At 49.2% G+C, this 17,876-nt stretch overlaps 1 protein-coding gene across 2 annotated transcripts; it reads left to right on the top strand.

Annotated features, from left to right (window-relative positions):
- The first annotated feature begins 2,186 nt into the window (after positions 1–2,186).
- Positions 2,187–11,931, top strand: MLF2 (myeloid leukemia factor 2). 2 transcript variants are annotated; one of them, XM_074854664.1, is made up of 9 exons: positions 2,187–2,250; positions 5,035–5,108; positions 7,075–7,201; positions 7,667–7,702; positions 9,173–9,226; positions 9,638–9,763; positions 10,286–10,445; positions 10,533–10,773; positions 11,332–11,931. In XM_074854664.1, the coding sequence occupies exons 1-8, from the start codon at positions 2,227–2,229 to the stop codon at positions 10,709–10,711; spliced, it is 780 nt and encodes a 259-aa protein (XP_074710765.1). In that variant the 5' UTR covers positions 2,187–2,226; the 3' UTR covers positions 10,712–10,773; positions 11,332–11,931. The 2 variants fall into 2 exon arrangements, with proteins under 2 accessions (XP_074710765.1, XP_074710774.1); XM_074854673.1 differs by lacking the exon at positions 2,187–2,250 and adding an exon at positions 4,624–4,791.
- The last annotated feature ends 5,945 nt before the right edge of the window (positions 11,932–17,876 follow it).

Raw genomic sequence — 17,876 nt, 5'->3', positions numbered from 1 at the left:
AAGCAAGGCTTATACTCAGTGATGTCACACTGCCCAAGCGCCTTGTTGACACAGCACACCCACAGACGCCAGCGAACACCTGTTTGTGTAAGGGAAGCGTGTTCCCCGTGACCCCTTCCTTCCTTCCACCCCGCACTTGCAGTGTGCAGCCTCACATTTTCCCTTCTATGCCCTCCACTGTATCCTCTCTGCAATTTTTTCCTCACCTGTTGCTTCTCAACTTTTGCTTCCTACCTGTATTCTTCGCGGCATTCTTCCCGTGGCCCTCTCCCTGGCTTCTCTTTGAGACATCCTTTACACCCTGTACAAAATTCATCTCGCACCCCCTCTCTTTGTTTTCCCTGCGTCCCATTTTGCCCTCTAAGCCTGTATCAACCATGTTTTTCCCCTTAAATCCCACGTGAAACTTCTTTGTGCCTTGTGACATGCCCATTTCTGCATCCCAACTTTTTGCCCTCCAGATCCTGATGGTGAGATTCCCTTGGCTTCTAGTGTGCAGCTGCTTTGCTCAAGCCCCGAGGGCATCCTTAACTGTCTCACCTAACTCTTCCCTGGGTCTTCTCCTCTCTCTCATTCGTGCCGCTCTGCCTTTCACCTGCCAGCTCAGTTTGCAGCTAGCTTTTCCCTGCTCCCCTTCCATCTGTGTTTTTCCCTTTGTTGCAAATGCAAGTATACTCATTGTGCGATCTGCAGATGCAAGTCCCTTTTCAGTATGTTCTGTAATCTTTGCCTCAAGTTGTTTTGCCAACCTGGCAGAATATATTCCATCCTTTTCGGAGTCTTATGTCCTTAGACAAAATGAGGGAGGTGCAGAAGTTCCACGCTCTATCATTGGTGGGGAACACAGACACTGTGCCTGCCTGTCTGCAGCCTGGACGAAAATATGAACGTAATTTTCTCCGTACAAGAAGTTACAATTTTTGTGCTGTGCCCTGTTTGTGCTTTGTGTTTACTCAGGTGTGTGCATGTGTTTAGATGCAGTACGGTGATGATATTTTCTCTCTGTTACATGCATTTACTTTTGTGAGTATAGAAAGAATGCTACTTTTCTACCGAGGAATGTGTTAAGCTTGCGTGTGTGTGTCTTTATACGTGAGCATATGCATCCGGGCTTTCACGCGTGGTATGTTATTTTTCTGCTTCTAGCATATGCAGGGTGCATGCACCTAAAAGCAAATATTTATGCATTTTGGTTTAATACCTTGCTGTCGGGGGGACACACACATGACTTTTTTGTTCATCTTGAAGGCTGAAGTAACTGAGCCATTTTCTGAGCAAAAGCAAAACAATACTGGGTATTATTTCAAGAATTTTGTTTTGTGAACTAGCTCATAAGTGGTTCCAAAGCTCTTCCAAACTGTTTGCGGAACAGCAAAAGAGCAGAAGGTTGTGCATTTGCATTAACTTTTCTTAGATTTACATAAATTCAGACAGAGCGCGTACCTGTCCTTGCACTTACAGTGAAACTAGCAAAAACTCAGTGTGCAGAGGGAATGTGTTTGAATGCATTTACTTATTTAATCCACACCGTTCATCTTTCTGTCCTGCATCCGTTCAAAATCCAGGCAGATAATCAGTTTTGTTCTTCTTTCAGGCTGCTGGACCCTGAAGTCAAGAGGAAATACCCAAGAATTCAACCACTGGCCAACTTTGCATTGGGAAGTGGCTTCCTCAGAGGCAACACATTTAAAGAAGGACTGCGGAGGGCTGGGAAGCAGGGTAGGTAACACGACTAGGGGAAGCAAGAGGAGTGAAAGGGAGTGACGAGGGGTGACACAGCCTGTCAGGAGACTAGAAAGGGGAGGGAGGTTTTCAGCTGTGATTTTTGTGAACCTCTCTCTGCTAACACAGCACAGATGAAGGTCGTGGTTCTCACTCACAGTGTGACAGACACATTCTTAACATGAGCGAAATATTCTGAAAGTAATTGCTGCCGTGCACCACAAACTATAGCCACCACAGGCTGGCTCTAGCATCCCAAACACAAATTGTCACGTTTGGGGATCAAATCAGAGCTGTCCCTCTCTCAGGGTGCCCTTCATCTGAGGTCAGAGTTAGTTGTTGGCTGAGGATTATGCAAGAGGCATCGATGAAGGGAACCAATGAGGAAATGGCTGTGGGTAGCTCTGACTTCTGATAACGAGGATTTCTTTGTATTACAGGTGTCCACAGGGGCCCTGGAACATTTGGACACATTGAGAAGCAGTTTCTGCCTTCCTGGCCAAAATGATCGGTCCCTGGAAGCAGCAGGTAACAAGGCATGATTTTTCAGCGTACTGTTTGTTTACCTTCAGCACGTGATACTCGGTTTGCTTTCAGAATGTTCCACCGTGGCTGCCCCTTTGGCTGACGGCGGCTAAGGGCAATGGGGATGGTGGGGGGAGGCTGCCTGGCAGCAGCCAGCGGTAGGCAGGAGAAGGAACGGCTGGAAGTGCCATTCATCACTCTTCCATTTTGCCCTTCACTCACCTCCTGCTGAGCTCCTTCATCCTCCCCTTTCCCCCATCCTCCACTACCTCCAGCACAACCTGGGCAGCTTAAAAAAAAAAGAAATGGAGAGACATAAAAAAAAAGAAACGGAAATGGAGAGACATAGTTAATGGGTTTTGTTCATGACAAAACCAGAAGCAGCCTAAACAGAGAATGTGACAGGAGCGAGATGGGGAGTCTTGCTTTCCGTTCACACCCCCATGTGCTTGTCACTCTAACCTAGCAAATGGCCATCCCCTTGGGGCACGTGGGACTTAATGTGGCGAGTACTATACAGAAACCTCTCCTACAAATAGGGCAGTGACACCGCTTCTGCATTCCTCAGAACTATGGCTTGTCCATGTTCTGGAAAAAGGTTGCATTTCCGATTCCTCCTTCCAGAGTTTCACCCAGCATTTGCCACCAGCACAATCTTTTGCAAGCTAGATTCCCTTGAGATTTGCTGAACTGGTAATTCCATTGGTCGTGTAGTCTTTGGTAACGTGGGTTCGCCAAGGGTAAGGACTGCCTGTGAGGCTACGAAATATCCAGTAAGACTCACAGCCTCAGCTCCCAGTCTCATAAACTCAGCCCTTTGGGTCACAGGCCACTTGCAGAGGAGCAGCATTAGGGACAAGAAAAGGATCTGCAAAGCAATATTTGTTCCAAACTCCGTTCTGGTCCTTCCCTATCTCTGTGTTTGGAAGGCAGCAATGCCTGACTCGGTATTTGGAAAGAACTGAGGAAGTCCTGCCATCTCTAGGGCATTCCAGGAGCGGGAGGATCACTGGTATCTGGGGCACAGCAGGTCATTTTAACCCAGATCCAGGGAAAAGGAAAAAAAAAAAAAAGATATGCTTACATTCTTGCTCAAGAAGCTCTTCACCTGCCTTTGAATCCCACCACTTGAGGTCAACTCCACACAGTAATCAAACACCAGAAGAGCCTCAGAGCAAAAGGAAAACACGCGGGACAGGAAAGGCTCCCAGACTGGAGGCGTCTGAAGGATGATTCAGGGTTGCACAAGCAGTGGCAGAGAGGCTGAGGCAGCATTAGCAGAAGCTCAGTATGAACTTCGGTACTCGCAGATCAGCTCTGAGCTGGGGCGGGAGCGTTTGAGCAGCTCGCCTAAGAGCACTGCCCGAGAGGTTTGTCACTGCCCGTAGGACGTGTCTCCACCTCACGACCCTGCACCACTGTGCTACTCCCAGCTTCCACGGTGCGGACGTTAGTTTCGGCCTCTGCAGAATGCACTTACTGGATAGAACGGGGGACACCCGAAGAGTCTTCTGCATCCGCATGCACCTCCAGGGAGAGGTCTTCTATTCTTTCCGGACACCAGGCGGTTTTGAGACCTGCCGTGGCACCGAGTATTGCCGAGTCCCCTATGCGTTCCACCACGTAAAGCATGCTACCGGGTCATTCTCCTCCGTCAGACTCCAAAATCCAAGGACATGGCTCCTGCCATGACCCAGGAGTTTAATTTCTCAACCGCATCTTGCACCCTGCTGTTTCCAGTCCTCTGGCACGGCTGTAGCCTGGCTCCCGCACACAGCCAGCCAAAACGCTGCTAAGGAAGCGCACCCTGCTCTCAGGCGGGAAGGAGTCAGTCCGCTCCGTTCTTTTTCTTCCAATGGAGCCGGCGGTAGCTGAAGGCAACCAGCACCCTCGGGGAGGGTGACAGCGGCTGTCACCCACTGATGCGTGGAGGTCCCCGCCGCGGCTGTCGGTGTACCGAGTACCCGCGCTCTGGCCGTGGTTCAGTGGCGGCCCGCAGCCGCCTAACAAACTCCCCTCCCCGCTTCTCCTCGGCTCTCCGTGCTGCGCGGGACGCCCGGCCCATCGCCCTCAGTGCCCGCGCTCCCTCTCGCTGTCATCATTCGAGCGCTCGCCTCCCCCCCGCCCCCCGGGGCATGCCAGCCGCCGCTCCCTCCCGGACCCACCGCTCGGTCTCCCGGCCCGGTCAGGCGGGCTGGGGAAGCCGCCGCCCCGGTGCTCGGCCTGCGCCCCCCCGCCCCCCCCCAGCTCTCAGGCGCGGGGCCTCCTCCTGCGGAGCGGGGCGCGGGCCGCCAGGGGGCGCTCTGCCACCCCCCCGTGCGTGGGGCGACGCCGGCGAGGGGCGGGGCTCTTGGCCACGCCCCCTCCCGCGGGCGCGCCTGCGCGGGGCGAGCGGCTGGGGCGGGCGGGGCGTCCAGGGGCGAGCGCGGTCCCGGGCCGCCATGGGAGCGGAGGCGTGAGCGGCCCCGCAGGCGTCCTGCTGCCGCGGAACGGGGGGGGAGAAGGGCTGCGCCCACCGCTCCGCACCCACCGGCGCGCCGGCAGGCAGGGGAAGGGGCGCGGCGCGACGGGCCTGGGGGCGGGGCCTGGGTTTGGGCCTAGGCCTGGGCCGGGAGGGCCGCCGGGTAGGGAGGGGGGGGTCGCGGCCTAAGGGCGCCGCGGGGGGAGCGCTGCCATCGCCTGCCCGGGATGGGGGCGATGCAGGAGGCGCGGGAGGGGCCGGTTCCGCTGTTGTCTCCTCCCCGCCCTCCACCTCGGCTGTGCTCACTCCCCCCCTCCCCTCCGCAGAGGCCGCCCCCGTCCGAGGGAAGCATGTTCCGGCTGATGAGGGATGGCGAGCCGGAGGACCCCATGTTTGCCATGTGAGTCGAGCTGGGCACCCTCCGCGGGGAGGGGGGCAGCGCAGCAGGAAAGGGGGGGCTGCGGCACAGATCGACCTCGCGGGGCTGGGAGGGGAGGGGGCAGGTGTGTGCTACCCCTCCGAAATGCGGGCAAGGGGCCTCCGGGGCTGCGGGAAATACCGCAGCGCAGCAGCTGTCGGGAGGAAAATACAAACATTCTCTTCAGGGGCAGCACAGGGAATAACCTGGTTCGCGCTGGTCTGATTTCTGTAATAGTAGAGCACGGTCTTGGAGGGAAGCATCATTAAATAAAGTAGGCCAAAAGGTATTGCAACTGTCTGAGGAAGAGAGGGCTAGAATACCTAATCTTTATGTAAGGATTTTTTTTTTCTTCTGCAAAGCAGGATTTCAGTTCAGATAGATAAAATCTACTGTTCCGTCCAGTGTTTGTTGCAGTTGTGCGCAGGAAGTCATTAACAGAGCTGGAGAAGACTACTAAAGCAGTTGTCAAGTTGTAAGGAACTAAGTAAAGAGAAGACAACAAGTAGTTTTGAAATACAAATCTTAAAATCTAACAAAGGTCCCAAGAACTCTTCCTGGGATTCCTTTTACTGAATGTTTTTGGTTTTGTCCACAGTCCAGAAATTGGATGCTATTGATAAATTTTGGCAGTGAAACTAAGTTGGCAGTCCTTGCCAAAACAGATAAGGAATAGGCTGTAATACAGTAAGAATTTGATTATGTTAAGCATGGCACTACCAGAAATGTGGTGCAATTAATTTATGTAGATTAATAAAGTCCATTTTTTGCTTATGAAATTGATAATAAGCAAGAATTTTATCATTGGGAAACAAATTAGCAGCAGAGGAGACCTTGATGTCCCAGTTAGTCACAGAATGACTGTGTGTTCTCAGTGATGTGGCAGGTATGAGTCTGGCTTTTATTATGGGAAGCATTTCCAGTAGAGACGGAAAAGTATTGGTTTGTAGTAGGTGCTTTTGTGATCTCAGGAATACTCTATGCTGTTGAGGTTATTCATGCTCAAGAGGGATAAGTGCAGGCTATAAGATGTGCAGAGAAGTGCTATGGTATTTCCCAGATTTTTTTTACTGTGGTCGCTGTGTTCTGTGACCATTTCTCCTTATTCTCTCCCTGCTCCACCAGCATGTGTGAATGCGTACAGCCCTCAAAGTGGAGGCTGCAAAAGAAGGAAAGGAAGGAAAACCAGTTAGGGACCCCAGTTATTGTTCCCTTTCCCTCTCAAGTCTGCAAGAGCTGTATGTGGTCTCAGCCTCTTGACAAGTGAACATGTAACGTTGTAGGAAAACAGCAGAGGGATGTCACACAGTGTCAGGCCATGCAGTCTATTCTGGAGGCTTCAGTCCTGTGTTTGAGTGCGTTTGCGCGTGTGTATGTGAAGGGGTGAGAGGAGAATATCTAGGATTGCCTGCTCTCTGGTCCCGTTAAGTGTAGTCCTCTCTCTGCAGCCAGGAGGGTCTTCATGCGCCTCCCTGCAAAATGAATAACGGCTCATCTACAAAGGTTTGATTGTTTCACAGAGCTGTTAACATAAAACGTTTTGATGGCACAATAGGAAATGAGTATGAAATGATGGTGGTATGTGGACTGCAGATCTGAGAACAGACATTAGAGCAGTGAGGTTCTGGAATAGCCTTGGCCATGCTTGCTCCTAAAGTGTTGGTGGGAGCCAAACACCAAACTACTTCTGAACAGACATCACTTAGTGCCTGAGAGGGATTCTGCGGTGTAATACCTTCTATTACAAGAAATAAAATGGGATCCAGAGGTCCCGTCCAGGCCCAAGGATCACCATAAGCAACTCCAAGTTCTTGAGATTCTGGATTTTCAGATTGGAGAGGAATGTTCAGTTACGTAAGAGAAATTCAAAGGCAGAATGGGTGGATTCTGTGGGGCTTTGTCTTCTATCATCCCTTCCTCACCGTTGTCCTCTCAACCTTTTCGAAAGGGACCCTTTTGCCATCCACCGGCAGCACATGAACCGCGTGCTTTCTGGAAGTTTCGGCTTCGGCCCGCTCCTTGGCATCACTGATGGAACCACACCTGGGGCTCGCCAGGCTGGCCGTAGAATGCAGGTAAAAGAGGGGCTGAGTACAGGATAGGATTTCTTAAACTGCCTTGTTAGCTTTTATCTTCCACTGTTATTGGCTTGGGCACCCCCCTCACCTTCACACGGATGGTGGGTGCAGAATTAATCTCCATCACGGCGTTCTTGTCCTTTTCTTTACTCCATGTGCATTAATATGTTAAACTCGACTGCGTCCTGTGTTGAATGGGAAGAAGGGAAGAAATACATGGTATTTCTCAAGGACATAAATCAGTATAACTGGGAGAAATTTAGGAGCACCACCTTCTGTCTGGTTTGTTATGGGTAATATGGTTTGAACCACTGTGAATCTGTGGGGCACTTTCTTGATCTATTTGTTGGGCCTGAGCGTTCCCAGTTCTGTTTCTGAGAAGGATGAGGGTGTTCTGAGGAGGATCTAGTGTTTGGCTGTTGCGAGGTCATTCTCTGTTCTGTTTTTCTGTTGTCCTGGCAGGCAGGAGCTGTTTCGCCCTTCGGGATGCTCGGCATGGTAAGTTCTCTGTTTTTCAGGGTCATATTAGGGGCCTTCCAAGTAGTGACTCTATACTGAGATTCATCAGCACTGTGTGCAACCGGTGCTAAAATGTAGCCATCTGTGAGCAAGACCATCTATCCTAATGGTAGTGAGGGTGGGAAGGTGTGAAGAGACCAGACTGAGCTCTAGATTTATAGTAAACAGAATACGGAAGAGGGTATTGAACTGAAACTGCACTGAGTTGCTGTATGACTTCAGGCCTTTCCCTTGTTTCTCCTCTAATGTTTTAATGTAGTGTGTGAGCCGTTTTAGAGGAGAGATTCTAACTCTGTTTATATGGGGAGGTTGTACTTGCATCTTGACCAAAGAAGAGCCCTAAAGCTGTTATAGCACAATATTTCATAGGAATTGGGACAGTTAATATCCGGGAAGAGCAGATAGTCTCTTAATAACCTCATATGTCTGAAAAGAAGCCGCAGATCTGTTTGGAGGTAATGGAGGAACCGTGACAAACGTGAGGAAAAGACTTGGCCGTCAGTAGGCAGAGGTGATTATTGAGCGTCCTTTGCCAGTGGTGGCAGATGGAAAAGCCAGCAGAATACTTCAGGTGAACAGGACTGGAATGTGAATGGCTGTGTGTATGTGAGAACACTGTGCTTGGAGTGTGCATCATCTACTAAAATAATACAGTGGAAATAGGTTATTCTAGATCCAGCAACTTTAGCTGCCTTGCTCTGCAGCATTGCCTCAGTGAAAGACTTAAGCGTCCTGGAATTGTAGCTCAGAGAAGGATTAATAATACAAACAGGTAAACTTCAAAGGATAATAATGTTGCGTGTGAGTACTGCTCTGCTGGAAACAAGAACAAGAGGCTACTCGAGGAAACACAAAAATCAGCAAGTTTAAACTGACACAGCAATTTTGTTTACATATTGCACAATTAACCTGTGAGACCTGCTGGCCCAGTATATTACTGCAGCCTTTAGGTTTGCAAGATTAAAAAGTCAGGTGTTTGTAGGGAAAATAAGAAAAGTTGTTATTATGTTAGAAAGAATGCAATCAGTGGAAACTTCCTTGTGGTTTGAATTAAGAGTTGACAGTGATGAGGTGAAAACGTCATTTGAGGATGACTTATGGTTAAGATCACTGTTAGTGCGCATCCTGAGATTTCTTCTCTTAGCTTTGCTGAGTGCCCAGACACTCACAAACCCCAGTGCTTCAGGAGTCAGACCTGAAGTAAAGGAACAACCTTTGCTGTATGGAGAGATCTGGAGAGCCAGAACCCCTGGGCAATGCAACCTGAGAGAATGAAGAGAACAGCAACCTCAAATTCTGGGTTTTGTCTGCGCTGCTGAAGGAAAGGGGAAAGAATAAGGGTTTTTTCCTTAGGCAGCAGTTTTTTGTCCCTTGCAGACTGTCTGTTGTTCTTTTCTCCTGTATCTTTCCAAACTAACTATTCTTGTGTTCTCTTTTCCTTTTTATCAGGCAGGTGGCTTCATAGATATGTTTGGGATGATGAATGACATGATTGGAAACATGGTAAGAACCTTCCATAAAGCAGTCTGTATCGAGGGGGGTACTGAGGGTGCTCCTGCCCTCCCCTCTAATGTCTCCCATCTTACCGTGCTGCTTTGGTCGGGGCTGTGCTCACGCTGCTGAGGAGGCAGAGGCTGTAAGCCTTGCTTCATGACCAGGATTCAGTGGTAGAGCGCTTTTTCCTGAGGAGTACCCTCTGAGCGCGGGGAGGAGAGATGGATGGGGGTAGACTTGTTTAGCAAGAAAAGAGAATTAATTTCACAGGAAAATGTATTCTCCAGAAAGATGGACCCATGGGGATTATATTCTTGCTATTGTAATTTCTTCCTACTTTGTTGCATAGAGAGAGAATTAACTGCCATCTCTTCTTCCTTCCCATTCCTTCTTTATACCATTCCCCATTTCTTCTTGCAGGAGCATATGACAAGCGGTGCAAACTGCCAGACGTTTACCTCCTCAACTGTCATCTCCTATTCCAACCTGGGTGATGGGCCTAAAGTCTATCAAGAGACCTCAGAGATGCGTTCGGCACCTGGCGGGGTAAGGAGGAGGCTGCAGTGCTGCTTCTCAGCGCGAGGCTGCTGGTTTTGCTGTGGGTGGATAGGCTTCATTTGGTGGCTCAGCACTGGCCACCCACAGCGCTTCTGCTTCACAGTCAGTCGCCGTTTGAGGAGCGCGTTGTGACTCACTGAACCGTGCTGAGGGCCACTGGGAGGGGATAGGACACGCTGGCCAGGGGGGGAATTCATTTTCCCCTCTTCATTATGTTGCATCGGATACCCTGGGAGTGGTGGCAGTGCAATGTGACTGAAATACTGCAGGCAAGAGTCAGAGTGCCTGATCAGAGAATCAGAGGGCAGTGGTGGAGTCCTCATCCCTGGAGGGGTTTAAGAGTCAGGTTGACCCAGCGCTGAGGGATCTGGTGGAGTTGAGAACGGTCAGGGTGAGGTTCATGGTTGGACTGGAGGAGCTTCAAGGGCTTTTCCAACTGAGATGATTCTGTGATTCTGGGGCTGGGAGAATGAGTTAAAATGTTGATCCTACGCGGGAATTTGCCCTCAGATCCGTGAGACCAGACGGACCGTAAGGGACTCGGACAGTGGCTTGGAACAAATGTCGATTGGACACCACATCAGGGAGCGGGCCCACATCATGCAGCGGTCCCGGAACCATCGCACGGGTGACCAGGAGGAGAGGCAGGACTACATCAACATGGATGAGAGTGAGTACTGCCCGTGTCCTCCTCCCAGCAAACGCCAGGTGCTGCTTCCCCCCTCCTCCCCATCTGAGCTTGTTCTTCCCTACACAGGTGACGCAGCCGCTTTCGACGATGAGTGGAGGCGAGAGACGTCCCGTTTCCGGCCGCAGCGGGGGCTGGATTACCGACGTCACGAAGGCGGCAGCGGCCGTCGGGCTGAAGGGACTCGTCTTGCGATCCAGGGCCCTGAGGATTCTCCTTCCAGACAGTCCCGTCGGTACGACTGGTGAACCCAGAGCAGACCTGGTGGGGGGTGCAATGTGGACACCCCCAAATCTACCTAGACGCTCTTGTAAGTCTTAACAAGTTTTTTCCCTCGTCTTCCACTGCACGGTTGCCTCTTAGCCCCATGATTATCTTCTTACATTGCCCCAGTCTTACGTTGTTTTGAAGCGTTGGTTGGAAACGAATTTTCCCACTTAATCTAGCGAGCAGGGGAAGATGTGACTTCTGAGAAAACAGTGTTCTGAATGGGAAGGTGGAAGCCGCTTAAGTTAGCTCTGTTGTCAACAAAAAAGTGTGGTGTCAGCCTTAACTGATGGTTGAAATGGTATGAAATGATGCAGGATCACAATCTGTAGAGTGTTTATACTGTCATTGTATAGAATTTAGAGACCATTTGCTGTCAATCCAGTTTGAAATACAAGTAAGTGCTGGTGTCTGCTCTCCTGTGATTTGAATAGGATTCACTAGGATGCAATCTAGTGCTCAAAAAGGGACTTTTTTCCTTTTTTTTCTTTTTTTTTTTTGCTGTCTAGACATCAGGTTTAAACATGTCTTTATCTGTCTTCTGTGCTGCTTTCTCGTCACCACTTACTCTTTTTATGTTCTCCGTTTCCCTTCCTCCCAGGTACAGACAGTGAAACTCCGAAGCCCCTTCAAAGCACCACTTGGACCCTCCTCAAATTTAGTATTAATCTTCCTCCCACTTAAGAATTGAAACAAAGCAACTAATCTTCTGCATTGCTCTTTTTTTGCCCCATTTGGGTGCTGCAGTGGGGCATGGGGAATCTCACTGATGTGCAAGGAACACATTAATTGCCCATTCCCTTTCTGCTCTCCCTTGGTTCTGTTCTTTCTGCCAGTAGTGGTGGGCATGAGGAGCTGCCACCTTGCCTCTTCCATCCTTCCCACTCTTTCTGTGCTGGGTTGGGCTGGTTCTGAAGTTTGTGTTTAGTCCCCTGTGAAAGAAGTGTGAGGGAATTCTGCTAGAACCCCGTGTTGCTCCCCTCACCGGGACAGAGGCTTTGATTCCCCTCCTGCTCCTTGGTGCAACTATGGAGAAGCAGAAGGATGTGTGTGTTAGAGAAGGGAGGAGCAGAACAAAAGCTGGATCAGCCTGTGGGCCCCCGCCCCTGCCCCGACCCCTCTTCAGTCAGCTCCCCCACTTTTTTAATTTGTGAAACTTGTAACTAGATGTTTACTGAATAAAGAAACAAACTGTAAAGAATTGTTGGATCAGTCTTTACCTTCAGCTGACCTAATTGTGCCTGCTGTGGAATTAAGTAAGCTCTTTCAAATCCTTGGGAAACTGAGGGGAAACTCAGAGTTTAAGGCTTTATTTTCTTATAGAAAATAGCCTTATGACCTTCCCATATAGCTACAAAGTGAAATAATGCTCAATATGGAAATTGTGAGAGAAGACCCAAGCACCCACCGTTGGCAGAAACACCCTTGAATTGCTGTAGTTTTCCTGTGCGCTCAAGGGAGATTGGTTGGTCTTTCTCGCTGCCTGGTCATCTGTGCAGCCCTGAATTGGGCCTCTGGGGTTCCTGCACAGCCAGGGAATATTTGCATTATTTTCTTATTATTTCTCTGCCTCTGAGGCTGATGTTACAAATGACCTTTTCTTAACTTCGTCAGTATTAGGTGAAACTTGAGAGGCGTAAGGAATACAGGACTAGGGAAGATCTCCTGTGTTCTCGGGCCAGTTTCCTGCTCTGGCACACGCCCTTACGTAACCCTTTTCATCAACTCTTTTGGAACAGAAGGCAGGAAATTGATGCATGACTTACACTTGGAAGTGGCGTGCTGGGATCTTGCCGTGTATCCCCATGTTGTACAGATGGGCACTAACAAAAAAAGGAAGCAGAATCCAGCCCCTGGAAGCTTAGGGCAGCTCTTGCACGTGTTCCACCCTTCAGGGAGGTGCTGGGGAGGGCTGTAGCTGATGGTGTGCTCTCTCCCCACTTCCCCGTGCTGTTTTGTCCCACAGCAAATCCTGGTGGGAGTCCTGGTCTTCAGGTGCTGGTTCCACATCTGGGTGCAGTTGGGAGAGTGAAGGGAGGGACCTTGGTTGAGACAGTGAGGTAAGTGTTGGAGGGGGATAAGCCAGCTGCCCTGGGAGCAGAGTGAGTATCTGGAGTTACTGTAGTCAAGGCAGGCCCTGAAAAGAGTGAGGAGGAGCTCTGCAGCAAAAAGTGGGGCTTGGGAGGGGTTTAGTGGAAGACAAGTCATGGTGGGCTTGCCAGACTTTGAAAGACAGAACTGGAACAGCAGCGGCCCTCATCTCAGTGGTGTCTTGAGCTGGTGTGAGGTGTGGGACCTGGTGTTTTGGTCCAGTGAAGAACCAACTGAGCTCAGAAAAGGCGCTTACAGTGTTGAGATAGTGGTGGTAACCAGCCACGAAGTCCTGGCCGTGTCTGAGAGAGAGAACAGGGAGATGGGTGTGGTGCTGGTGGGGATTGATTTGGCCCGTTGAGATGTGAGAATCCATTCCTCTTTGGCCATGGAATTCCTAATCTTGATCAAATCCCTCATCCTTTTATCAGGTTTCAGCCTCTGCACCCTGTTGAGTGCCATCCTGCTTACAGACCTTTGTGTGCTCTTCTGCTCTGTGGTGGGGGCTGTGATTTACCCGACTGCTCCAGCCTCGCTAACTGCTGTGCAGTCATTGCCAAGATCTCAGCAAAATCTTCTCCAGGTGTGACAAGGCTCTGGTGCTCTAGGGAAATGAAAAGTTAGAGGAAGACCTTCTGTTAAGGCTAGGAAAGAGACAGGAGCCCAGGAGAGAGTTTTAGAGATCCCAAACCAAAGGGTAAGCACGGGAGGTGTATTGGGAGGGTCTCCTCTTCACTAGTCCTGAGGCTGACACGGTGCTGTAACCTCTGACTTCAGGGAGCAGGGTTTTATTTTTCCAAAAGAAGGGAACCCCCCCTTGACTCCTCCAGTCCTGGGAGGCTGTTCTTCACCTGCTGCTCAGCGTTCTGCTTGAAGAAGCCTTCTCAGCTGCTCCAGGCTGGCATTGATCCAGGCACGATGGTCCTTTTTGATCAGTGGCTTGAGAGACTCAAGGAGAGAATGCGAAGGCAAGGAGAAAGAGGGCAGGTCTGTACCCCAGTGGGAGTAAGAAGTGCTGCCATCGGTGCCTTTTGCTGAGTGATTGTGAGTTGTGCTTGGGGCTCTCCCTTTCACTGATATCCTGGTTTGGTGAAAATTCACTTACAGATCACTGACGAAGGTTATTAATCCAATGGAAACGCATGCAGAAAATTGTGTGGAGGCAACAAAAAGCTATGTGTGCACAGCCAGTGATTTACTCCTCTTCCTCTGTCTTTAGACAAGCTGGAAAGCTGCCAGTCAGAGAGGGACCTGGGGGTGTTGATTGACAGCCGGCTGAACAGGAGCCAGCAGTGTGCCCAGGTGGCCAAGAAGGCCAATGGCATCCTGGCTTGTATCAGCAATAGCGTGGCCAGCAGGGACAGGGAAGGGATCTTACCCCTGTACTCGGCACTGGTGAGGCCGCACCTCGATGACTGTGTTCAGTTTTGGGCCCCTCACTACAAAAAGGCCATTGAATGACTCGAGCGTGTCCAGAGAAGGGCAACGAAGCTGGTGAAGGGTCTGGAGCACAGGTCTGATGGGGAGCGGCTGAGGGAACTGGGGGGGTTTAGTCTGGAGAAGAGGAGGCTGAGGGGAGACCTCATTGCCCTCTACAACTACCTGAAAGGAGGGTGCAGAGAGGGGGGATGAGTCTCTTGAACCAAGGAACAAGCGACAGGACAAGAGGGAATGGCCTCAAGCTGTGCCAGGGCAGGGTCAGACTGGCTCTTAGGAAGTATTTCTTTCCAGAAGGGGTTGTTGGGCGTTGGACTGGGCTGCCCAGGGCAGGGGGGGAGTCCCCATCCCTGGAGGGGTTGAAGAGTCAGGTTGACCCAGCGCTGAGGGATCTGGTGGAGTTGAGAACGGTCAGTGTGAGGTTCATGGTTGGACTGGAGGAGCTTCAAGGTCTTTTCCAACCGAGATGATTCTGTAAGAAGTTCTAAGTTGTTGTAAGCAGGTGCCCGAGTCGCTGCATGCGGCACTGCTCAAATTGAGCTGCCTGTAAACAAGAACACCCCCACAATCAGAAAGCCCACCTCTGTTACATCACCCTGACTTCAGCATTTAGACCACAGCTACGTCTGGTTAATTTTTTCCCATTAGTTATATTTCAAGTGAAATGGTTTCCTCTTAAAAGTAGTCCACTTGCTGTATTGGGGCAAAGGGAAGGGCTGGGATGAGTCTCTTATTCTGAGATGTCTGTGACAGCTTTTCCAGCAGGATGGAGCTAAGAGAAAGTTGGATGTTCCCAACATGAAAGTCAGGGAGGGAAGGGAAGGTGGGCAGAATGAGGTGGAGAGAGGCTGAAAACTTCGGTAGAAGGATGATATAACCTCAGAGGAGAGTGCAATAGCTACGCACAAATAGAATAGAAACTGAAGGCGTTTTGTTTGTTGTATATTCAGTTTTACATATTTGAAAAGTTATCATGAAAATAAGAGCCATTAGAGCTAGTGGGAACTTTGTCCTTAAATGTTTTTGTTGGAGGCCCTGAAGCACTGTGCACCTTTCACTGTACTTTTTAAAGCATTGTAGAATACTGGCGAAATACAATGAACCCAGGAAAGTTAACCTTGTGCCACTATTTGTAAACAGTAAATGAGACATCCACAGCTGTAAACCGGGTAAACTGACAAGTCAAGATAAGAGATGGAAAATGCATTCAATTTAAAAATAAAAATAGATGTATCAGTTTTTATAAGGCTCTCGATCTCACTTTCTTGAAATTGTTTCTGTCCAACAGCTGTAATATTTTCTGATTAAGTCAGGTTGGGTTGACAAAGGCACTGCAGCAACCTAAAGTTAAAGGTTACACCAGCATGAGGTATCTTACTTAGCCACACAAGACTGTGCTCTGATTGAAAAGAAATAATTAAGACAACAAAAGGGCCGATACTACAAATTTTAGTTCACTGATAGATTTCAAGTAATGAGGGGGAAAAAGAGACCCCAGAATATGAAATTATTTCTAGTAAGATGCTGTTCTGAAACTAATGCTCATTAGTAACTTGATTAATGATCTGAAAGAAGATATTAAACCAGTGCTGATGAAGCTTTCAGAGGACCCAAGGAACGATGAAAGTGATAAATGATGGAAAAAGATGAGATGTGTAGAGCAGTCTGTAACTATTGGTGTGGTGTTTATTTATACACGGTATTTCTGACTGCACTGAAAGCAGCAAGACATCCATCTAGGAACATAAGTGTAGTCTGTGCTTTTTTCAAGATGGAGGACAGTTTTCTGGAAACTCTGGAGGGCGTCTGAAAAGAATTTAGAGGAATTAGAGAGCTGGGAGATACCCGACTAAATGAATGGTACTTGTGTAATTCTTCATCTGTGGAGATGGGTTACGCTTGCCTGTGTTCACCAAGAAGGCAGGTAAAGTTTCTCCCCTGTATCACAGTAGTGAACCCATTATGTGAAATCTGAGTATACGACACTAAAAAGGACACCAAAGATTGGAAGGACTTGAGAAGGGAGCAACAAGGATGACCTGAAGCCTGGAAATGCTGGCTGGCACCGCGAGATAACGTGAACTCAAGACTCGTGTCTGGGCTCATTCCGCTCGAGCACAGGCTGGCGTTACCTGGGTGGGAATGAGGCTCTGACAGTAGAGGGCTCCTTAACCCAGCAGAAAACCTGCAGCTGCCTGATGATGGAACTGGAAATGAGAGCAGAGCGTAATCCTTAGAGCATACCTGGGTTTTCCAGCTCTCGCTACTCCAAACCTAGATGGGGTATCTCAAGGAGAAGTTGGAGACTGGGCCCAGGAATGTGGTGAGGTAGTTCCTGGCCATCTGAGGAGCCAAACAATGTGATGATACCTGTCCCTTCAGGCTTTAAAAATCTATGAATCAGAGAGGAAAGAGGGCTGGCATGGTGCTAGACTGCAGGGGAGGGTGTGCAGGGGAAGAAGAGACCTGGTGACTTGTCTGGGACTTCAAAGGACATGGGACCACGGGGTGAGCTGCAGGAAAGGGCACAATGTTTTGGGAAGCAAATGTGCACTTCCGTGGGCCGGGAGTGTAAGATCCCGCAGGCAAATGCCACTCCCGTGGCACCAACCCCGGTGTTGGAGAGCAATTTATGGATTTAAAATAGACCTCAATACAGGGTCTAGGTTAAAATCGCTTGTTTGAGTTTGCAACATTTTTCTACTTTCCAAAACACTCTTAAAAAAATGACTTTTTATTTTTCAGCCATGTCTTAAATGTAACTATCTTTTTCTTCCTGGGAATTTTCTTTTTTAAAGATAACGCTTCAAAAATGTCCCCATGGGGAAACTCTACTTAGGTTATTATTACTTCCGCTATCTCTTCACATGCGGTGGTTTTGGCTGGCTGGATTTATAAATCCTGAGGGCACTTAATACAAAACACAGAGAGGGTGGGGAAAGGAGGTACAAAGGAATAGAATAGACACTACCTATCTCCAACTGCTGGTGCCAGAATGATCAGAGGTAAGCTGGAAGTAGAGATACTAGGCTCATGATATCCATCCCGTACTCATAAGAGAAAAGGAGAACAAAGATTGCAAAGAATAAATACATGAGTAAATAAATAAAACCCAGACACATTGCCAAATTGGATGAGGGTATCACACAGGAGGACACAGGTGGCCTCAAAGGTGTCAGTAACAGCAAAGGGATTAATGTTAGTAGGACAAAGTAAAAGGGAAAAGGTAAGTAGAACCTAAAATCAAGACTTTCTTAGCTGTAAACTGGAGCCTCTTTGGTTATAAGCAGCAGAAAAGAAGAAAGACTCAGGATCACCAGTGAATCATATAATAACTGTAAGCACCTACTGAGGCGTTGAGGAGGAGACACACGCAATCGGGGAGGTGTTTTGGGTAGCTATGGGTATGCGTTACTGTTGCTATGCAAGCCACTGATCAGACTTCACCTGTGGAAGAGAACTGGGCTTGTTTCCAGCCAAGAAAGCTTAATTTGAAGTGCAAGTAAGAGCAAGCTTGTAGGATAGCCTACAAGCTACGGAGAGCTCACAATGTGCGAGGGGGCTGGTTTGGTTAGTCAGGCAAAGTGAAGTCTGTTGTGGTTTGAGCCCAGAGGCCAA

Source organism: Strix uralensis, chromosome 2 (assembly GCF_047716275.1).
Source record: "Strix uralensis isolate ZFMK-TIS-50842 chromosome 2, bStrUra1, whole genome shotgun sequence".
Lineage (NCBI taxonomy): Eukaryota > Metazoa > Chordata > Aves > Strigiformes > Strigidae > Strix > Strix uralensis.
Note: the sequence above shows the minus strand (reverse complement) of the source record. Positions and strands in the feature narration are given on the sequence as shown.

Excerpts from the sequence above, each read along its gene's own strand:
- MLF2 (XM_074854664.1), top strand. The coding sequence starts at position 2,227 with ATGATCGGTCCCTGGAAGCAGCAG. Across the intron at positions 5,109-7,074 it reads GAGGACCCCATGTTTGCCAT|GGACCCTTTTGCCATCCACC; the intron begins GTGAGTCGAGCT and ends CCTTTTCGAAAG. Across the intron at positions 7,703-9,172 it reads CCTTCGGGATGCTCGGCATG|GCAGGTGGCTTCATAGATAT; the intron begins GTAAGTTCTCTG and ends CCTTTTTATCAG.